Source organism: Camelus bactrianus, chromosome 4 (assembly GCF_048773025.1).
Source record: "Camelus bactrianus isolate YW-2024 breed Bactrian camel chromosome 4, ASM4877302v1, whole genome shotgun sequence".
NCBI classification, from domain to species: Eukaryota; Metazoa; Chordata; class Mammalia; order Artiodactyla; family Camelidae; genus Camelus; species Camelus bactrianus.
In genome coordinates this window covers 30,428,716-30,448,156 of record NC_133542.1, presented here as the reverse complement: position 1 = coordinate 30,448,156, position 19,441 = coordinate 30,428,716, and the positions used below count along the sequence as shown (strand labels likewise).

The following is a 19,441-nucleotide window of genomic DNA, read 5'->3' as shown; positions in this document are numbered from 1 at the left end:
AACTGTAAATGGTATGGAATTTGAAATTGTCACCTCCATGTGTTCATTGATAGTATATAGAAATAGAGCTCTTTTTTTTTTTGGATGTTTATCTTGTGCCCCACAACCTTGCTAATTTACTTACGATTCTAGACTTTTTTTTTTTATATATAGGTTCTTTGGGGTTTTTTTATGTAGACAATCATGTCATCTGCAGATAGAAACAGTTTTATTTCTTCTTTTCTGAACTTTATGCCTTTTATTTCCTTCTTATTGCACTGGGTACAACTTCCAGCACTATGTTAAATAAAAGTAATGAGAGCAAACCTCCTTGCCTTGTTGCCTATCTTAGGGAGAAAGTGTCCAGTGTTTTGCCACAAAATATAATGTTAGCTATATGTATATTTTAGATGCTTTCTATCAAGTTGAGAAAGTTCCCTTCTATTTCTTTTTTTCTAAGGTTTTTTGTATGTGTGTGAGTGTTGTATTTTGTCAAATGCTTTTTCTGCACCAATTGATGTGATCATGTGATTTTTTTCCTTGAGTCTGTTAATATGGTATATTGCATTGATTGATTTTCAGATGTTGAACTGGCCTTGAATTCCTGGAATAAACTCCACTTGGTCGTGGTGTGTAATTCTCTTTATATTTTACTGAATTTTATTTGTTTACATTTTGTTAAAGATTTTGGGGTGTATATTCATAAGTGATACTGATTTATAGTTTTCTTTTTTGTATTGTCATGTCTGGTTTTAGTATAACACTAGCTTAAAATGAATTGGAAATTGTTTTCTCTCCCATTTTCTAGAAGAGATTGTGTAGAATTGATTTTAATTCTTTGAACATTTGGTAGCATTCTCCAGTGAAACCATAAAGGTCTAGAGATTTCTTTTTGGGGAGTTTTTAAAAATATACCTTTAATTTCCTGAATAGTTAGGGCTATTTAAATTATCAGTTTCATTTGGTGAGTGGTGGTAAGTTTGTGTTTTTTGGAGAAGTGGTCCATTTCATCTAAATTATTAAATTTATATATGTAGAGTTCAGAGTATTCCATTATGCTTTTGATATCTGCAGAATCTGTAGTGATATCCCCTGTTTCATTCCTGATATTGATGATTTGTATCTTTCTTTTTTTTTTTTTAAGTGTTGCTAGAGGTTTGTCAGTTTTATTTATCTTCTTAAGAAACCAGCTGTTTCACTGATTTTTCTTTATTTTTCTGTTTTCAGTTTTACCTGATTCTGCTCTTATTTTTATTATTTCCTTTGTTTTAGCTTTATTTTGTGCTTTTTTTCCTAAGTTGATACAAGACAGATATTGGAAACCTTTCCTCTTTTCTAATATAGGTATTTAGTACATTAAACTTCCCTGTCAACACTGCTTTAGCTGTGTCCCAGAAATTTTGATATGTCATTTTAATTTTCATTCAGTTCAGTGTGTTTTTTTCTTGCCTTTAAGACTTCCTGTTTGTTCCATAGATTATTTGTAAGTGTATTGATTCCAAGTGTGGGTATATTGTTGTGTTATCTTTTTGTTATTGATTTCAGTTTGACTGTATTATATTTGGAGAACATGCTCTGTATGATTTCAGTTACTTCAGATTTGTTGAGATTTTTTTAATGGCCCAAGATTTGGTCTGTCTTGGTATATGTTCCATGGATACTTGGAAAGAATGTATATTCTGCTGTTCTGTTGTGAGCTGGGTGTTCTATAAATGTTGATTAAATCTTATTAGTTGATGGCATTGTTGAGTTCTTCTCTGTCTTTGCTCTTTTTTTTTTTCTTTCTAGTTATCCTATTGATTATTGAAAGATTGGGTATTGAAATCTGCAACTGGAATTGTGGATTTGTCATTCTTTCAGTTTGGACAGTTTTAGCTTCATATATTTTGCAGCCTTGTTTGGTGCATTTAGGCTTGCTCTATCTTCTTAATGAATTGACTCTTTAATTACTATATAATGTTGTCTTGCTCTGTCTTTAGTAATTTCCTGAGGTGGAGGAAATACTCTAGAGCCTTAGGGTAAGAGAGGGGTTACTCCTTCCAATGCATTTGAAGAAAAAGACTACAACTGAAGAGTTTGGCTATAAATAGGAAACTTGAAAGGTGGTAAGAAACAGCATAAATCAGAGAATTTTAAAAATTTCTTTTACAGGTTTTTATGTAAGCAAAATAACATCTAGGAAAATTTGAAGGTATAGGGCAAAGAAAATCATCTTCAGTGTTTGTTATTATAAGTAAAGCAGCAGTAAATTTTTTGTACGTATATTTTAACCATATTTCTAATTCTGTAGCATAGGGTTATAGATGTGGAGTTGGTGGATCGAAGATTATGTGTTTTTTTTAAATGGGAATGTGGGGTCAAATCAAAGTATGTGAAATCCTCTTGCTTAATTGGTAAGATAGCCTTTCCTTCAATTGTTATTTCTTCCTTGTAGTGACACTTCTTTTTTTTTTTTTTTGAGATATTTTAATGACATTTCTACTATCATGGTAAATTTGAGAGATAATTGGATTTCGTTGCTTTTTTCATATTTTGAAAGATATTATTACTTTGAACTTGATTTTTAATTTTTAAAATAAACTTTTATCACAGTATACTACACATGAAGAAAATCACATGACTGTGTAGCTGGATGACATTACCAATTGGTTATACCCATGTAGCCATTACCCATGTCAAGAAATAAAACATGACCAGCAACCCACAAAACGCTTCTCATGCTTGCTTCTTGTCACACCATTTACCCCGACCCCCGGCATAAACAATAAATTGATTTTTTACACCATAAGTTAGGTTTCTAAAATATTAACTGTAATTTATACAGGTGGAGTCATGGAACATGTATTTTGGGTGTATCTGGCTTTAATTCTGTATTGTGTTTGTGAGATTCATCTCTGTTGCAGCAGCAATTGTTTGTAAATTTTTCTTGCTGTATCATGGTACTACATTTTATGTATACTATCTATGTTTAAGTATTGCAAATATTTTGTTCCACTCTGTGTTTTATCTTTTTATGCTCTTAATGGTATCTTTTGATGAACAATAGTTACTACTTTTGACATAGCCCAATTTATAAATCTTTCTGTGTCCTGTTAAAGAAATCTCTGCCTACCCCAGGACCATGAAGACATTTCCTTGAACTTCTTAAGAAGCTTCTGTTTTCATCTATAAACTATTACATTAAGTACATTCATTCTTCATAGGTTTTAAAACAGAATTTTATTGAAAAATAGATATTGAATTTTATCAGATGCCTTTTCAGTCGCAATTAAGCTAGTTACTTGATTTTTTTCCTGTTTTTGTATTTAATCTTGTGTTTAATTATGTTGCAGTTTTCCTTGTATTTTATCTGCAGCCCATTCTTGGGATGTGCCTTTTTTAATAACAAACATATACCCAAGTCTTAGAATAAATTAAAAAATATCCGCTCACTTGGAAATAATGTCAGTAGCTTCATTCATTTGTTGTCTTTTTATGTAACCATCTATTTTAATTCCAAATGTATCAGTAAATAATAGACTAATGTACCACGATGACTGTCTTTTTTATTAATTATATATTTTTACTTTTTATTAATTCACATTTTCTTTTTGTAAGTGAATGAAGCTATTAATTTGTGTTGTATTTCTTTAATGAATTAGCTTGATTTTTTTGTAATATATTTTCCATTTTATTTATCTCTTCTTTTGAGATTATTATTTTCATTTACTTTTCCACTTGTAATTTTGTTCCATTTCTAAAATCTCAATTCATTTTACTCTTGCTTTTCTTTTTCTTAACTACTAAAGTATTTAGACTGGTAAATTTTTCTTCGGTAGACTTTCGTATGTTTTGATACAATTGATACTTCTCTTTAATATTTTTCTTTACATATTCACAGTTTAGGAAAGATGTGTATTTCTTTAAGTTAAAATATAATTTCTTACCTGTCACATGATGCATAATTACATAAAATTTGTAAATGTTTTATGCATACATTATTTCCAAGTGAGTGGACATCTTTAATTTATTCTGAGACTTGGGTGTGTGTTTGTAATTTCTTCCTTTTTTGGATTTATTACGAAAATAATGACTCCTAATTCCATCTGTTAATACTGTCTTATCTTTTAGTTATTTCTCTAAAGAAATTGAAATCACATTGTACATATTACTTAAAAATTTTTTTCTTAATATAATGTGAATATTTGCTTATGTGATTAATTATTTAAAAAATAATGGCTGCATATATTATAAAGATCTTTCATAGGCTATTTAATGAGAACAGCTTTATTAGCTATTTAAATTGTGTTACGTTACCTTTATTTGAATTTTTCAATTTTATTTTCATGTGTTTTTGAAAACGCATATACCTAGCATGAAATTCAAAGGAAACAAGAGTTTAAAAAGTCTCTCTGTCTCTTTCCCACTCTTCCTTCTCTGTGAAGCAACCAGTGTTAGTTGTATTTCTAAGCAATATGCACTTTTTCCTTTTTCACACAAGTGGCCATTTGCATCTTACTTTTTTTCACTCAGTATACTGTCGAGATGATTTATATCAGTATATTAAAAACCTCATTCATTTTAAGGCTACAGAGTGTTCTGGTATGTAGATGTGTCAGCATTTATTTAAGCAGACTTATGTTTCTAGAATTTAAGTTGATTTTTAATACTTTTAACTTGAAACTATTTATTGAGATTTGCTCCTTGATTTTAAACTGCAGATCTTTAGACTGATTCCTTCTCTGGCTCTTTTGCCTTTCTTAGTGAAAAATGGGTCAGGCTGATGACTGCCACTTAGACTTGTAGAAGTGAAGTTACCAACCCCTTTAAAGAAATGATGAGCTCACTTCTTCGGGGGTCTAGGGATGGGAGGGCATTAATTAAGTATGGGAAGTAGTATTTAAGGAATCTTGAAATAGAAGGTCCTAATGGTACAAATTTGTTTTAAATGTGAAATGTAGTAACATAAAACATCCGTAAGACATAAAAGTAGTGCTTAAAGAATTATAAGATGAACATCTGTATAATCCCATCCAGGTCTGGAAATAGAACTCAGCACACACCTGTGTGCCTCTTTCATTCACCACTTTCTTCCCTGCCCCTTATGGTAGCCACTCTCCTGACCATTGTGGTCTTCTTGCTGATTATCTTTATAGCTTTGTAAGCTAATTATGTATTCCTAAACCATGTAGTAAGATCGTGCCTGTGCTTGTTTTGGAACTTTTCCCGTAATGTTGTCAGATGTCTGAAATTTTGTACTCTTAGGAGTAGTCCTGAAGAAGTGAGGGCCTAAGGAGTCCTGCACATCTTGTCTTAATGAAGTTTGAGGGTTCATTCTTATTATTAGGTGAACTCAAGATCTTTTTCGTACCAGGTGATGGAGCTGTATCTTCACTATTGCCAGAATTCTGGAACTAGCTCTGTGTTTGGTTCTTTGACATACTGCTTCTGAAGCACCTATTTTCTGCAACCAGGGGATAGTCCTGCCTGGTCCTGCCTGGTCTCTTTAGTCTGATCTCTCTTTTTCCTACTCTCTTGTTCCTCTGCTGAGCGTTTTAAACTGTGTTCATGGTCAAGAGACCCTGTTGATTGCCAAAACAAAAACAGAAAGGAAACAAAACAAAACAAAAAACTACTTCTAAAGAAATTCTGTTTTCTTTCCTAATCTGTAAAAGTTATTTATAATCTTGGGCTTTGTTCATAAGTGCTTTTTCCTCTCTCCCATTTAGGCATCCTGAAAGCTTAAGCAAATCAAGTTTTATTTTTGTGTGGAGTACCTTGCATTTTCTATAAACAAGTAGAAAGTGGCATTGTGTTATTAGAGCATGCTTCCTCTTTAAAAACAGAATATTTTGTATAAAAAGACCACAAAAGTAATTTCTAATTCAGTTTTATAGTTGTTACTTTTGAACTTTTCTGATGCTGCTTATACCACAGCCTAATACACATACAAATATATGTAAAACTGAGAGTAAAACTTCATGAAGAGCACCCTTACTGTGTAACTCTGATATTGTTCATTCTGTTCTAATTTCATTAAAAATAAATGTTGATTAGGGACTCATTAAATCGTCTGCAGGATCTTTCAGTAAGTCACTGCCTGCAGTTGAAAGGTACCCTGATTTTCTTTTAGAGGAAGAGGTTGGCTCTGAGGGATTAAACTAAATTGGGCAAACTAGTGTTGTGGCGTGGTTAAGAGCATGGACTTTGGAGAAGGGCAGAGTCCAAATCCTGGGTTCAAATCCTGGCTCTGCCACTTGTCAGTTGTTTAACCAGGGCAAGCTAGTCGGCATTCTTGGGCCTCAGCCTTCTGCAAAGTGGGAAACACTTCCTGCTTAGGGATTATGAGGATTAAATAAGTCAGCATTAATGCACAGCTGCTATTATTACCTATTATGCCTTGTTTCAAGACTTCAGGGAGTTTCTCTGACTTCTAGCCCAGTGTTCTTTGTACAGAATGTAGAATCTGCTGTGACAGGAGTTATGGGACAGCGTTAAGTAACAAAACATGTGGATGGGAATTCTTTAGTTGATCTGCTCACCCTTTGGGATCAGTTTAGGTGACTGCTAAGGTCTGTGCTCGCAACCTCTGCTAGTTTATTACAGGACTGGGAACTGCCTGAAAGTGTCAGACGGTCACCATGCCTTCAGTGTGGAAGACTTGGTCTTCCTGTCCCTATTCATGGGAGGGAGGTTGAAGTAAAGCCTGTGTGTGTGTCTGTAAAATCAGCTCAGAAGGATAGAGGACATATACTCCTGAGTCTTCACTCTACCTTTTCCCATATCTCACATTTAAAATTTATTCCCCCCCATCTTTTGAAGAATAACCAGCTTTTATATTTTAGATTACAGTTTATTCATAAAAGTAATTGAAGCAGATTTGAACATTGAAATTTGAGCAAGAAAATTAAATTCATATAAAATCCTACTGTGAAGAGAAACCTATTTAATAACATTTGGTGTTTTTTCTTCTAGTCTTTTTTTCATGCATTTTTTAAAAATGTTCCAGTAATACTGTATATTCAGTCACTTTTGTGATACAATTAAAGCTGAATTGGTTAGATAGCTTTAGATCAGTAAGATGATAGAGGACAGGAGAAGGGATACTTTGTTGAGTGGAAGGGACAGTGACCTCTTACTGTCTCTGATACTGAAGGGTGGCCCTTGATATAATTTTTCCCTGTCAGGTATTCTGGAGCAAGTCAGAATTTGACCTTAAAACTCTTTCCTACTTTCTGCTTTTTCTCCCTTATTTGGCACACACTCCTGAGGTCAGAAGAACAAGTATTATGCTGCTGTAATTAGATTGCAGTAGATTTGCTGTTTTTTTGTGGAATATGAAAGTTGACTTGTTTCTGCTCGTTCAACTAAACATATACATGCCAGCCAGTGCTTTTCAACTACTTCAGATTCCCTACCCAGTGAGCTCACCCCAGTCCTGAGAAAACCCAGGTGTGATGTAACCTACCCTGCATGTAGTACTTGAGTGATGTGCTCTCCGAAAATGGTGACCTAACGTGAAGCTAGCCTGTTTTGTTTTTTTCTTTCCTACAGATTTTGAAGCCAGCTTCATAAGACTATTGGACAAAATAACTAATGGTTCTCGAATTGAAATAAACCAAACTGGTAAGCTACTTTTCTTCCCATTCCTGAAAACACCTACTTAGACATTCCTCTGTTACTCACTCTTTCAGATTGAATAAACATTGTATTTGGATGGAAAAACCTAGTTTCCTGTCTGTGATACAATTGTCTGGGGATAGTATGTGAAATCTGTCAATTTAAGAGGCATATACTTGATTTAAGATTAGAAGACTGAAAATTTCAGATCAACAGATGAGCAACTCAAACAATAAAAATATTTTGTACCTAACATTTATTTCAACGTACGTTTACATTTACAACGTACATTTTATTGTTGTCGCGATAAAATCTTCCGACTCTGAGTTAGTTGTGTGTGCTGAATTTTATTTTTTTACTTTGTCTTTTAAAGAGTTTTACACAAGTATATACAGAAAGTATGAAAATCCCTTCATCTGTTTCGTCTTCCATTCCCTCTGCCAGGGGCAGCCATGGTCACTGCTTGTGGAGTGGGCCCTGGTCTGCTTTCTATGCATTTGCTTACATGGGCACTTCTGTATCTCAAACCATCAGCAGGGCTGTGCTCTTCATATTGTTCTGCAGCCAGCTTTTTTCATTAGCACAGAAAGCTTGGGGAATTTTCCTGTTAGGCACGTGCAGGTCCATCTCAATATTTCATTGGGCCTTATATAGTATATTGTATGGATACAAGATACTTTATTTAACTACTCCCCACTGATATACATTTATGTTGTTTCTAGCTTTTTGTCTTTTTTTTTTTTTTTCTCTTAGAAACTCTTTTATCTACATTGTATAGACGATCATGGCAAACATCCTTTGACTGGCTCCATGATCTCTGTACCTTTGCACATTTATTCAACAAAGGAAGCCAACTTTTCTGTATGTTGGCTATCTTAAGAAAGAAGACAAGCTTGGCTTCATAAATGCCGTGGGACTCGTTGATCTGTACCTGCACTTAAGACAGACCTTACACAGAACAGGTTTCAGGCATAAGGCATCAGATAGCCTTTGCAGGCTGTGATTTCCTTGGTCTTCCTTGGCTTGTTTACTTTGAAATTGCTGGATATTTTTTCAGCAATTTTTATTGGTGATTCAGAGGGCAGGTAATTCTATTCTTTCCTAGTCATAGCTACAGCTTAGGTTGGAAAGTAAGACATTTACATGACTCTGCCTCCTTCCACCTCCAGTGTTCCTGCAACCTCCCCTTCCCCTAGCCAGAGTAGAAGCCTTGTGGAGGATATAGCTCAGTAGTAGAGTGTACACTTAGCATGCATGAGGTCCTGGGTTCAGTCCCCAGTACCTCCACTAAAAAATAAATAAGTAAACTTAATTACCTCTCCCCATCAAAAAAAAAACCAAAAAACAAAAAACCAAAAAACCAAAAACACAGCCAAACAACAGAGTAGAAGCCTTTGTTTTGATGATCTGGTCAGTTTCTCATTTGGTTAGTTTGCAGGCATAAACAGATTTGCAGAGTTTAGGGGTTACACAGTCTTTTCTTTTCCTTTTTTTTTTTTTTGGCTTTTTGACCTAAAAGATTGTTTTATGACTCTAATAGTATTTAGAATAACTGATTTAGAGCTTTTCCTACTTTGATCAGAATATGATTCTGATAGTGGTTGTTTGGATTTTGGTTTTTAATATAATAAAACCTACATCTATTTTATGAGACTCCAAAGAGCTGCTTTCCTTTTGGTGGCTGAATATAGTTCCTTCCTCTGATGTTAAATTTGTTTATTGGTAAATTGTGGCAGAAGACGTTGGCCAAAGGTTACAAGCACCAGAAATACTGTGTTCACTTATTTATACTAGAGTACTTTATTTTGTTTTTCCTCCAATATGTAAACCTAGTAAGAACCTTTTTGGATGAATGTGCATATGTGAAAGGATAAATAAAGATAACAGAGTTTCTGCTAAAGCTACTCAATAATTTTAGATACTTCTATCTGTTACTTTTAACATAGCTACTGTTAATGGAAGTAAGTGCCATAAAGGACTTGCCATCTCTAGGCATCTTGCTTGGTGAGTGTGGTATGTGGGGAATCTCATTTCAAGGGCTTATAAGAAGCTGGTTGCTGGCATGGTGATTCTAGAAGATGATTTGTAAGTCCCTGTCCCCCAGTCAGCACAGTCTGAGACTGCTGGGAGACTACAGTGCCTATTAGGGTATCTCCTCTGTGCCCTGACATGACTTTGGCAATTCAGATGGCTTAGGGAGGGGTTTAATTTATTACTGTTTATTAAATTACACTCAGTTTATTATTGTTACAGGGGCTTGACAGGAATGAGTCAGCTTTTGGACTGAAGCGTGTGGGCTCTTAGGAATGGCATTTTGAACTCTCTTGGATGCCCTTGTCAGACTTTCCCCTGGGGACTCACTGCCTTCATTGCCTTCGTGACACTTAGTGGTTGGTTTTTTTTTTTTTCCCCTGACTTTCTTTCTTCCTGTGTAAGGAACGACCTTATATTATCAGCCTGGCCTCCTGTACGGTGGGTCTGTGGAACATGACTGTAGCGTCCTTCGCAGCATTGGCTATTATCTGGAAAGTCTTCTTTGCCTGGCTCCATTTATGAAGCACCCGCTAAGAATAGTTCTGCGAGGAGTGACCAATGACCAGGTTGACCCTTCGGTGAGTAGTGAGGCCACACCATGGTGTGATTTTTATTTTGTCTCTTGTCACAACCCAACTTTTGAGAAACCAGTTCCTGATAAAGCACGGGTTTATTGTTGAGTGTATGTCTGTTTTCTTATTTATCTTGAGATTTAGAGGTTAATCAGTCCAGAGGGGCAGATAAGCCAAGACTCACAATCATCCAATTCAGTGACGATTGTTAATATTCGTCAAGGTGACTTTCATTGTCATGTCTAAGAACCTTCAGAGCAGATGCTTACCGTATCATCATGGTTAACGTGAAATATGGCTCCATTGGCTGAAGTGTGAGTGTGCGGTTTTCATGAGGTCATGTGATAATTGAGGTTGGAAGGCAGCAGATCAAAATTTTAGACAGAGACTAATAGCTCCTTGGCAGTGCTGCAGCATAATCCTGACTTCGGCTTCAACCATAAACTTTAGGACTTTCTTCTTCCGAAAAGAGTTTGCAGATTTAGAAAAAGGGTATGATGGCAGGGAAGGTATATGCAAGCTTTGCTAGTTTGTGGGCACCAGCAAGCTTCTTATTACGTGTGCTCATTTTCCTGCATGTGTGGGGAGGATAGTTTAATATCCAACGAGGATATTCGCTGTGGCTACCATTGCCAGCCTGGGATGGGTTTTGTGTGTATGTGTGTTTGTTTGTGTGTCTGTAAGAGAGAGAGAAAAAGAGAGAGATTAGAGGAGGCCTGCCTTAGTCCTCTTGTAGGGAGGCAGAGATCCCTACCTTTGGATGGTCTGCTGTATAGAGAAGGTATCTTAAAGATGTGAAGTCCTGACTGGGGATACTTGTTTTACAGACATTGGACCAGAACCCCTGAAGGGACAGCTTCTGAGGCAGAATGTGAAGTGTGTAGCTTTCCTATTGTACAACACAGGGAATATAGGCAATATTTTATAACATCTACAAATGGAGTATGACCTTTAAAAATTATGAATCACTATGTTGTATACCTGTAACTTATACGATATTGTACATCAACTATACTTCAATAAAAAAATAAAATATATTAAAGATATATAAATTTTTTAAAGCGTGTAGCTTTCCTAACCAGGGAAGACCAGTCAGGTGGTGCATTGAGCCCCAAACTGGAGACTGCTGGTATTCACGAAGACACTTACTAGAATATAAACATGGTTAGTATATTCTCAGGCATTAAAAGAATTGTTCCCAACTCTTGGGAATTCAGGTGCATAAAATCTTCCTGGGATCTTGAGTTCAGTGCAAGATCTGAAATTCTTAGCTGTATGGAAATGTTGCATAAACTGTTTAGAATTTTAAACTAATATCAAACAATTCCTTTTTCCTACATTTTGTGGAAACTTCTAGGAAATGGATCCTTCAGTTAAAAGTGAAAAAGTGTGAGAGAAAACGTCCGCACTTTCAGATTTGGAAGGGGCGGGAGGGGACGGTGCCTTGAATATTGGGAGAAGGCCCTCAAGCTTACAGGAGGGTCTGGCACTGTGTGTCCCAGTTTTGTACTTTTTCTATAATTACTAATGATCTTAAAAGCTGTTATCACTGGCAATATTAAAATTTACATATTTACATCTTAACAGTGACAAAGATTAATTGACAGATTCCCTAGGAATAGTACTTAATTCTTTTATGCAATGTATTACAATTTTTTTGTTATTGATTTCATGTGCTGTGGGCCTGTCTGCTTTTGCAAGCTGCATGGCTAAAATGACCTTGGTTAGTACCTGGTTCCAGCCCAGGATAAAAGAAATACACCTAATCCTGGATGAAGAGTAACTTCTTCAGCCTGTAGCTTCTTTATTTAGAACTTTCTCTTTAATGTGTGTTTTCCCCGTGAGTTTATGTCCACGTCTACTCTCTGCACACAAGTGTGAATACAATGAGTTCTGCTCTTAGGGAACTTGGTCTCATAGGTAGACAGCTATGAACAAGGCTGTATAGCTCTGAGCTCTGATAGAGGCACAAGCAAAGTGCTGAGGGCTGTAGAGGGCTTTCTGGAGGGAAGGAGGCCACAGAGTCAGTCCTGGTTTTAGGAAGATAACTCGAGGTTGAGAGAAGGATGAGTTGGAGAGATGTCAACTAATTTGAACATTATGCAGATGGAAGTGGAAAGAAAGGGACAGACATGAAGGAGAGATTTCATAACTTGGTAACTAATTGGAGTTGGGATAGGAGGAAGAGGTCATAAATAACTCCATGATTTCTGTCCTGGTTGACTTGAAGGATAGTGATCAGAAAGAGTTGGACATGGGGAAGAGGAAAATTGTGGTGGGATGATGGATGGTGTGTTTGATTTCGATCCTATTACCTGGGATATGGATATGCACAGAGGCTACAGTTTAAAGTTGGAAATTACTGTCTGGAGCCTTAGAGATAGGTCATTAGGATCTTACCTACTGATATTTCATTTCCTAGGAGCATGAGGTTGACTAGTGCCAAGGTTAAACACTGGCAGCTTTTTGGCTCAGTTAATACAACAGGCAGGTTTTTCCTTTGGCCCACACAGTGTGTTGCTGGTGGTGGTATGTATATCTGGACTGGTTGCTCACATTGGAAACCCCAGATGTTACAGTGTAGTAGGTTGATAGAGCAGCACTGGACCGCTGTTTTGTCCATGACAGCCACCAGTTGGAGCAGAGTAGCACCTCCCCTCTTTGGATAAGGTATGAGATAGATCTTCAGCTGGACACAGGTCATTTAACTTCTTTCTCTGGCCCCTGTGAGGGGTAGAGATTTGGCCTCATCGTTTGGGGGCCTGAGAATAGAAGAAAAGGAAGTGAGTGTGTAAGGAGTGAGTGGGGGAAGAGGAGTTGGAGACAGTGACTGTGGAGATAGAAGTACTTGGAGAAGCCAAGTAGGAGTTGAATTCTAAGAAGCCAGGGATGGTCCACAGAGTCAGTCTTTGCAGGAGCTGAGTTAGGACTGGGCAGGAAAATTGGGCAGTGAGAAGTTTTATTGACCTTTGAGAGAGCAGTATCATTGGAGGACAGGGGCAGGCACAGGTTCAGAATGAGTGGAAAAATAGAACCGTGGAAGATTAGGAGAATCTTCCAGAAGGTTAGATAGGATGATTCCCTAAGAGCTGAGGTTGGGATTTTTTTTTTTTTTTTTTTTTATGAAGGAAACTTGAATGTGCTTTTAGGCTGAGGCGAAGCTGTAATGGAGAAGGAAAGAATTAAAATAGAAGGGGTAGCAGGATTTAGTAGGTCTGACTCCTGCTGACATCCAGCAGGCAGCAGAAGTGATAGGATGAGCCTTGTAAAAGGGTAGGAACATTTTTCCTTGGAGGCAAAGGATAGGAATAGGTGGAAATTTTGAGAAGAAAAATTCTAGGAGGTCTCCTTTGAATCTCAGTGATTTGATACTGGTACCAACTAGCTGGTCAGATGGTGAGTGAAGAGTCCATTCTTTTTTAGTATTGTCCTGGCAGAGCAAAGAAGTACAGTTAAGTCTACTGTGTGCTGGGCCCTGCTCTAGGTATATGTATGTATGTGTTCATATTTATTTCATTCACAAGGCGAGATGGGTGTTATCACCGTTTCAGGCAAGGTAACTGGAGAATAGGTTTCTTCCCTTTTTATATTTTCTGTTTGGTGTAGATCTGATCATATTGCTACCTGTTGATTGATTGACTGGACTGTAAGGGTGACACTTTCCCCGAGGTACCACTCAGGTCAGACTTTGGCCTTTTCCCTCTAACTGCAGAGTGACAGATCGATTTTCCTTAAGCAGAACCTGCAGACCACCCCTGCTGTGCTCGAACTAGTGCACAGAGCCGGGGGAGGCTGTGGAACATGTCCAGTCCAGCCCCTCTTTATACAGCAGGAAACCAAGGCCCTGGGGAGAGAGTGTCCAGGTCTCACAACTGGTAAGAAGCAGAGTGGAGCTTCAGCCCACAACTGCTTTTGCAGCCTGTGTCCCACCGCACTGAGTTGTGTGCCCTCCATGTCAGATGGAGAGTGACTTAGGAGACAAGACTACACCTGCAGTTACACTAGGTTTCTGGCTGACCTCAAAGGCAGCTTGACTCCATCCTTTACTACTTTATGTGTAGGTAGGATGAACCAGGAGGTATCCTCTGTTTTCTTGCCTTTCTTTTTCCCAGGAGAGCTGGAGGCTTCCTAGTTCCAGGAGTCCTGTGGGCAGAGTAACCTGTGTCTTTGTGACCCCCACTTTTTTCTAGAATCTGGCTTGACCTTCTCCCCAGCTGCCCTTAATACTAGCCTAGACTGAATTCTTCTTGATTCTGGTAATCCCAAATGCATATTTTAAGTGTTTGGGTGTGTAGCTTTAATGTTTAATTGAAATTAGCTAATCTTTACTGGATTTTCCCAGTAACTGCTTCTGTCCCACCTGATCCATGCTGTACATGTTCCCAGGCTTCATAGGTCATTCCTACCTCTGGTTAATTTTCTAATACCAGAATATTTAGTTGGGGAGTATTTTCTACCATAAAGCCTTGTTGGAGTATTGTTAGTATATGTTAGAGCTGGTAGCAACTTGAAGACAAACTGGCTGAGTCTCTTACCTTAGAGACAAGGAAATTTAGACAGCTGAGATTTTCTTGATTGAGGCCACACAGCTAACTAGAGACAGAGCCCAGCCAGGACCAGGGCTTTTCCTTACAGCCTCGGTTCGTGCTGCCTGCCCTCATTACCGCCTTGTAGGACCAGCCCCCACCAGCCTGATCCGAGGGTTTCTAGTTCCACTGGAACAAGCAAGGGGTTACTTTTCTGTCCCAAATTGCCACTGAGACAACATTCACTAACTTGTTAGGTGAATGTGGTTTGAATGTCATCCTTATCCTCTGTGAGGAATCCACAAATGAATAAGGAGGGACCTGGGCCTCCTCGGAGTTCTAAATGAGGAGGAGACAGCAGTTCCACTTGGCACAGTCTTGCCATCAACTGTGGATGTTGTTGTTGCAATTTAGGGTTTGTGTTGCTTCTTGCAGTTTGAGGCTGTCCTATCCCCGAGGCCCCCACTGCCTTGTAGAGTCACCTACCGCCTTTAGCAGCCTGTGGGGTGGGTGTCAGCAGGGTTCTTAGATAGGGGTCTTAGATTGAATAGTTCATTTGGTTTGCTTTAGCTTGGAGTGCTACTAGCTCTAAACATTAAACAACCATGTTAGAAAAAGAATACTAAAAGAGGCTGATACTTTCTTTCATAGTGTCCATACCTATAAGAATGAGCAGAGGTCTCAGTCTGCTTTATTTTTAAAAAATATATATTTTATATATATTTTTATTGAAGTATAGTCAATCTGTATGAGCTCAGCAGTTTCTTAGTGCTTTTTGCGTGATGCATGTGATGCATACAATGACCCATAAGGTAGGTGTGTGGTATTGTCCGTGAGGAAAAGAGGCTCAGAGAAGCCAGTGGCTTATGAAATCTCAGTCTTAACTGGGAACAGAGCCGGCCTACACCCTCAGTCGTAAGGCAGCCTCCTTTCTCTTTACCAGGCTAAACCTTAACCTGCTTCATGGGCTCTTTCTTCTTTCCAGCTCTCATGGTTTAATTGAACTTTTGTTTTTTTCTGAAATGATTCTGTAGGTTGATGTTCTTAAGGCAACAGCCATTCCTCTACTGAAACAGTTTGGGATTGATGGTGAATCGTTTGAGCTAAAGGTAAGAATGTGTAAATTGTTGGCGGTATATATCTGTGTGAAAGATTTTCTTACCAGGTCATTGGAGGAGTTATGACTTCGTGAGTGTGTGTCAAATTTGAAGTCACCATTTATGAGAAGACTTGTGGGATACATGAACCATACATGCAGTTTTTGAGCTGAAAGGGCCCCTTTAGTAATGACAAGAATAGCCAGCAGTTATATTGCACTTACTGTGTGGTAGGCAATGTTGTAAGCATTTTGCGTGTGTTCAGTCCTTTACTCGTAACAACTCAGCTAATCACTAGTGGAGCCAGGATCTGGCCATGGTGCCTCTCTGATCCAGATCGTGTATTTTAATTTGTGTCCAGAGCCTCCCAACATGAATCTCCCTGAGAATTTTCAGTACATTACTTTCAAAACCTAGTGGAAATAATTTAAGCATCTGTTTGTTTGCTATTAAAAGGAATTACATCATTCTAGTCACACTGGATATGTTAAGCTGTCTAGCATCTCTACTTTTTAAATTGATGTTTTTAAACCGGGGAAATGACTTCATTTTTATTTAATAATATGTTGATGGATCAGTGAATTCTTTAGGAGAAAAGGGTTCCTGATGGTTAAGAAATGGAATTAGCTTATGAACTAGGCTAGTCCCTTGTTTTAGGGTTGAAGAAACAGGTCGTGGTGGTGAAGTGACCTGCCTGGCTTTGACTGGGATAAGTAGGCTCGGTGTCCACTGCTCTTTCTGACACACCACACAGTCTCCTTGCCCAGCACGTGCCTCCTCGGAGCTGATGTAAGGTGCTGTTGATCTTGAAGGGGTTGACAAGTTGGGTGTGAAAGAGTTTTCTACATTCTTAGGAAGAACCTCTTAGCATAAGCCAGCCAGGTTGGGTGTCATCCACTCTGCTGAATCCTCATCTCTTCTCTCATTCCACGTGCAGATTGTGCGAAGGGGAATGCCCCCTGGAGGAGGAGGTGAAGTGTTTTTCTCCTGTCCTGTGAGGAAGGTCCTGAAGCCCATTCAGCTCACAGATCCAGGAAAGATCAAACGTATCAGAGGAATGGCGTATCCTTTGTATTTGCTTCAGATTTCTTATTTTTGTCTTGCCTCACTAGGAATGACTCAGCAATTTACTTCTTCCCAGGGTTATTTACATTTTAGACAATCAAGTTGGAAAAGTCTTAACAGTGAATTCATAATTGTTGGCCGAGATAGGATACTTTATTATCTGCCTCACTATGACTAGATTGATGGATTCATTTATTTTTTCAGTTAGCACTTAAGCAAACACTTAAGCAATCTGTAGTGTGTGTGATACTCTCCCAAGGGCTTTGATTTTGGGGTCACCAATGCACTGCAGTCCCTCCCTTGGAAGAGTTCATCGTCTGGTGAAGGAAACAAATACGCAAACACATAATTCTGCCGTAATGTGTAAAGTGATACAGATGATATGCAGTGGGCAGGGGAAGCTAAAAATAGAGAGTGGCTAATTTGTCTAGAAGATGTGGGAGTACTGAATGATAATGAATAATATCTACCATTTATTAAGTGCTTAACACTCCACTATGATAATTTATATATTTAATTTATTTTCATTTATTTTTAAAAATTACTTTATAGAGGTATGATTGACATACAGAAGGCTGTATATATATAATGTGTACAACTTGATGAGTTCAGAGATATGTAAACACCGTGAAACCATTAACATGATCAACGCTGTAAACATATCCATCTCCCCCAAAAGCTTCTTTCCACTCTATTTATTACTTTACTTTTTTAATTTTTTAATTTTTTGTGATAGAAACACTGAAATAAGAGCTACCCTCTTAACAGATTTTTAAGTATGCTGTACAGGCATTGTGCTGTACAGATCCCTAAGCCTTAATCATCTTGGATCACTGAAACTTTGTACCCTTTAACTAACATCTCCCCACTTCCCCCTCCTCTAGCCCCTGGCAACCATTGTTCTGTTCTCAGCCTCTGAGTTTGACTATTTTAAATTCCTCATGTAAGTGGGATCATATAGTATTTGTTCTTCTGTGTCTGGCTTATTTCATTTTAGCATAATGTTCTCCAAATTCACCCATGTTGTCACAAATGACAGCATTTCCAGTGGGATTGCTAGATCAAATGGTAGTTCTATTTTTAATTTCTCAAGGAATCTTCATACTGTTTTCCATAGTGGCTACATCAGCTTACATTCCTACTAACAGTTGCAAAATTTCCCTTTTCTCCACACCCTTACCAACACTTGTTATCTTCTTTTTTGGTAATAGCCATGCTAGCAGGGGTGAAGTGATGTCTCAGTATGGTTTTAATTTGCATTTTCTTGATTATTAGTCATATTGAGCACCTTTCTATGTCCCTGTTGGCCATTTCAGTGTCTGTTTGGGAGAAATATCTATTCAAGTCCTTTGCCCATTTTTAAATTAGGTGATTGTTTGTTTGTTTAGCTCTGAAGTTGTATGAATGTCTTACGTCTTTTGGATATTAATCACGTTTATGAATTTCAGACATTTTTTCATTACATGGGTTGCCTTTTCACTTGTTGTTGAAAAGGTTGTTGTTTCTTTTACCTGTATTTTTGGCATTATATTCAAGAAATCATTGCCAAAGCTACAAGGCTTTTCCCCTATGTTTTCTTCTGGAGTTTGAAGTTTTATGTTTGCTTTAATCCATTTTGAGTTGATCTTTGTATGTGGTGTAAGAGTCCAATTTCATTCTTTTGCATGTAAGTATCCAATTTTCCTAGCACTATTTATTGAAGAGAATATCCTTCCCCCATTGTGTATTCTTAGCGTCCTAATTGAAGATCAGTTGACCAGATGCATGTAGGTTTATTTCTGGGCACTCTGTTCTGTTCTATTGGTCTATATGTCTGTTTTTATCCCAATACCATGTTGTTTTGTTTTTTGTAGCTTTGTAACATATTTTGTAACCAGGAACTGTGATGCCTCCAGCTTTGTTATTCTTGCCTAAAGTTGCTTTGGCTGTTTGGAGTCCTTTGTGGTTCCATAATACATTTTAGGATTGTTTTTTCTATTTTTATAAAAAATACCATTGGGATTTTGATAGGGATTGCACTGAATCTGCAGATTGCTTTAGAAAGTATGGACATTTTAACAATATTAATTCTTCTAGCCCGTAAACATGGACTGTCTTCCCATTTAAAAAGTCTTCTAAAATGTCTTTCATCAGTGTTTTTCAGTTTTTAGATTTCACCTCCTTGGCAAAGTTTATCCCTAAATATTTAGGGTTTTTTTTTTTTTGAAATGTTATTGTAGATAGGATTGTTTCCTTGATTTTCGTTGGAGATAGTTTGTTGTTAGTGTACAGAAATGCAACTAATTTTTGTATGTTGATTTTGTATCCTGCAACTTTATTGAATTCATTTATTAGTGCTAAGAGTTATTTTATGGCATTCTTTAGGGTTTCTACATATAAGATCATGTCACCTGCAAACAGTTAATTTTACTTCTTCCTTTCCAATTTGGATGCCTTTTCTTTCTCTTTCTTGCCTAATTGCTCTCTTTAGGATGTCCAATTAGTCTGTTGAATAGGAGTGGCAAGAGTAGGCATCCTTGCTCTGTTCCAAATCTTTGGGAAAAACTTTCAGGTTTTCACCATTGAAGAT

The 19,441-nt window shown here is 37.4% G+C and overlaps 1 protein-coding gene across 4 annotated transcripts in view; it reads left to right on the top strand.

The window, feature by feature from the left end:
* RCL1 (RNA terminal phosphate cyclase like 1) overlaps nucleotides 1–19,441 on the top strand; it is a 55,852-nt gene that overhangs the window by 9,666 nt on the left and 26,745 nt on the right. For 3 of the 4 annotated variants that reach the window (XR_012506355.1, XM_074361614.1, XM_074361615.1), the window contains exons 2-5: nucleotides 7,513–7,584; nucleotides 10,015–10,190; nucleotides 15,745–15,819; nucleotides 16,745–16,869. Coding sequence is in view for 3 of the 4 variants with exons in the window: in XM_074361614.1 (XP_074217715.1) it covers nucleotides 7,513–7,584; nucleotides 10,015–10,190; nucleotides 15,745–15,819; nucleotides 16,745–16,869 (448 nt within the window). In the remaining variant the exon portion in view is untranslated. Of the gene's footprint in view, nucleotides 1–7,512; nucleotides 7,585–10,014; nucleotides 10,191–15,744; nucleotides 15,820–16,744; nucleotides 16,870–19,441 lie in introns of those variants that run through there. The other variant, XM_074361616.1, reaches the window with a different exon arrangement.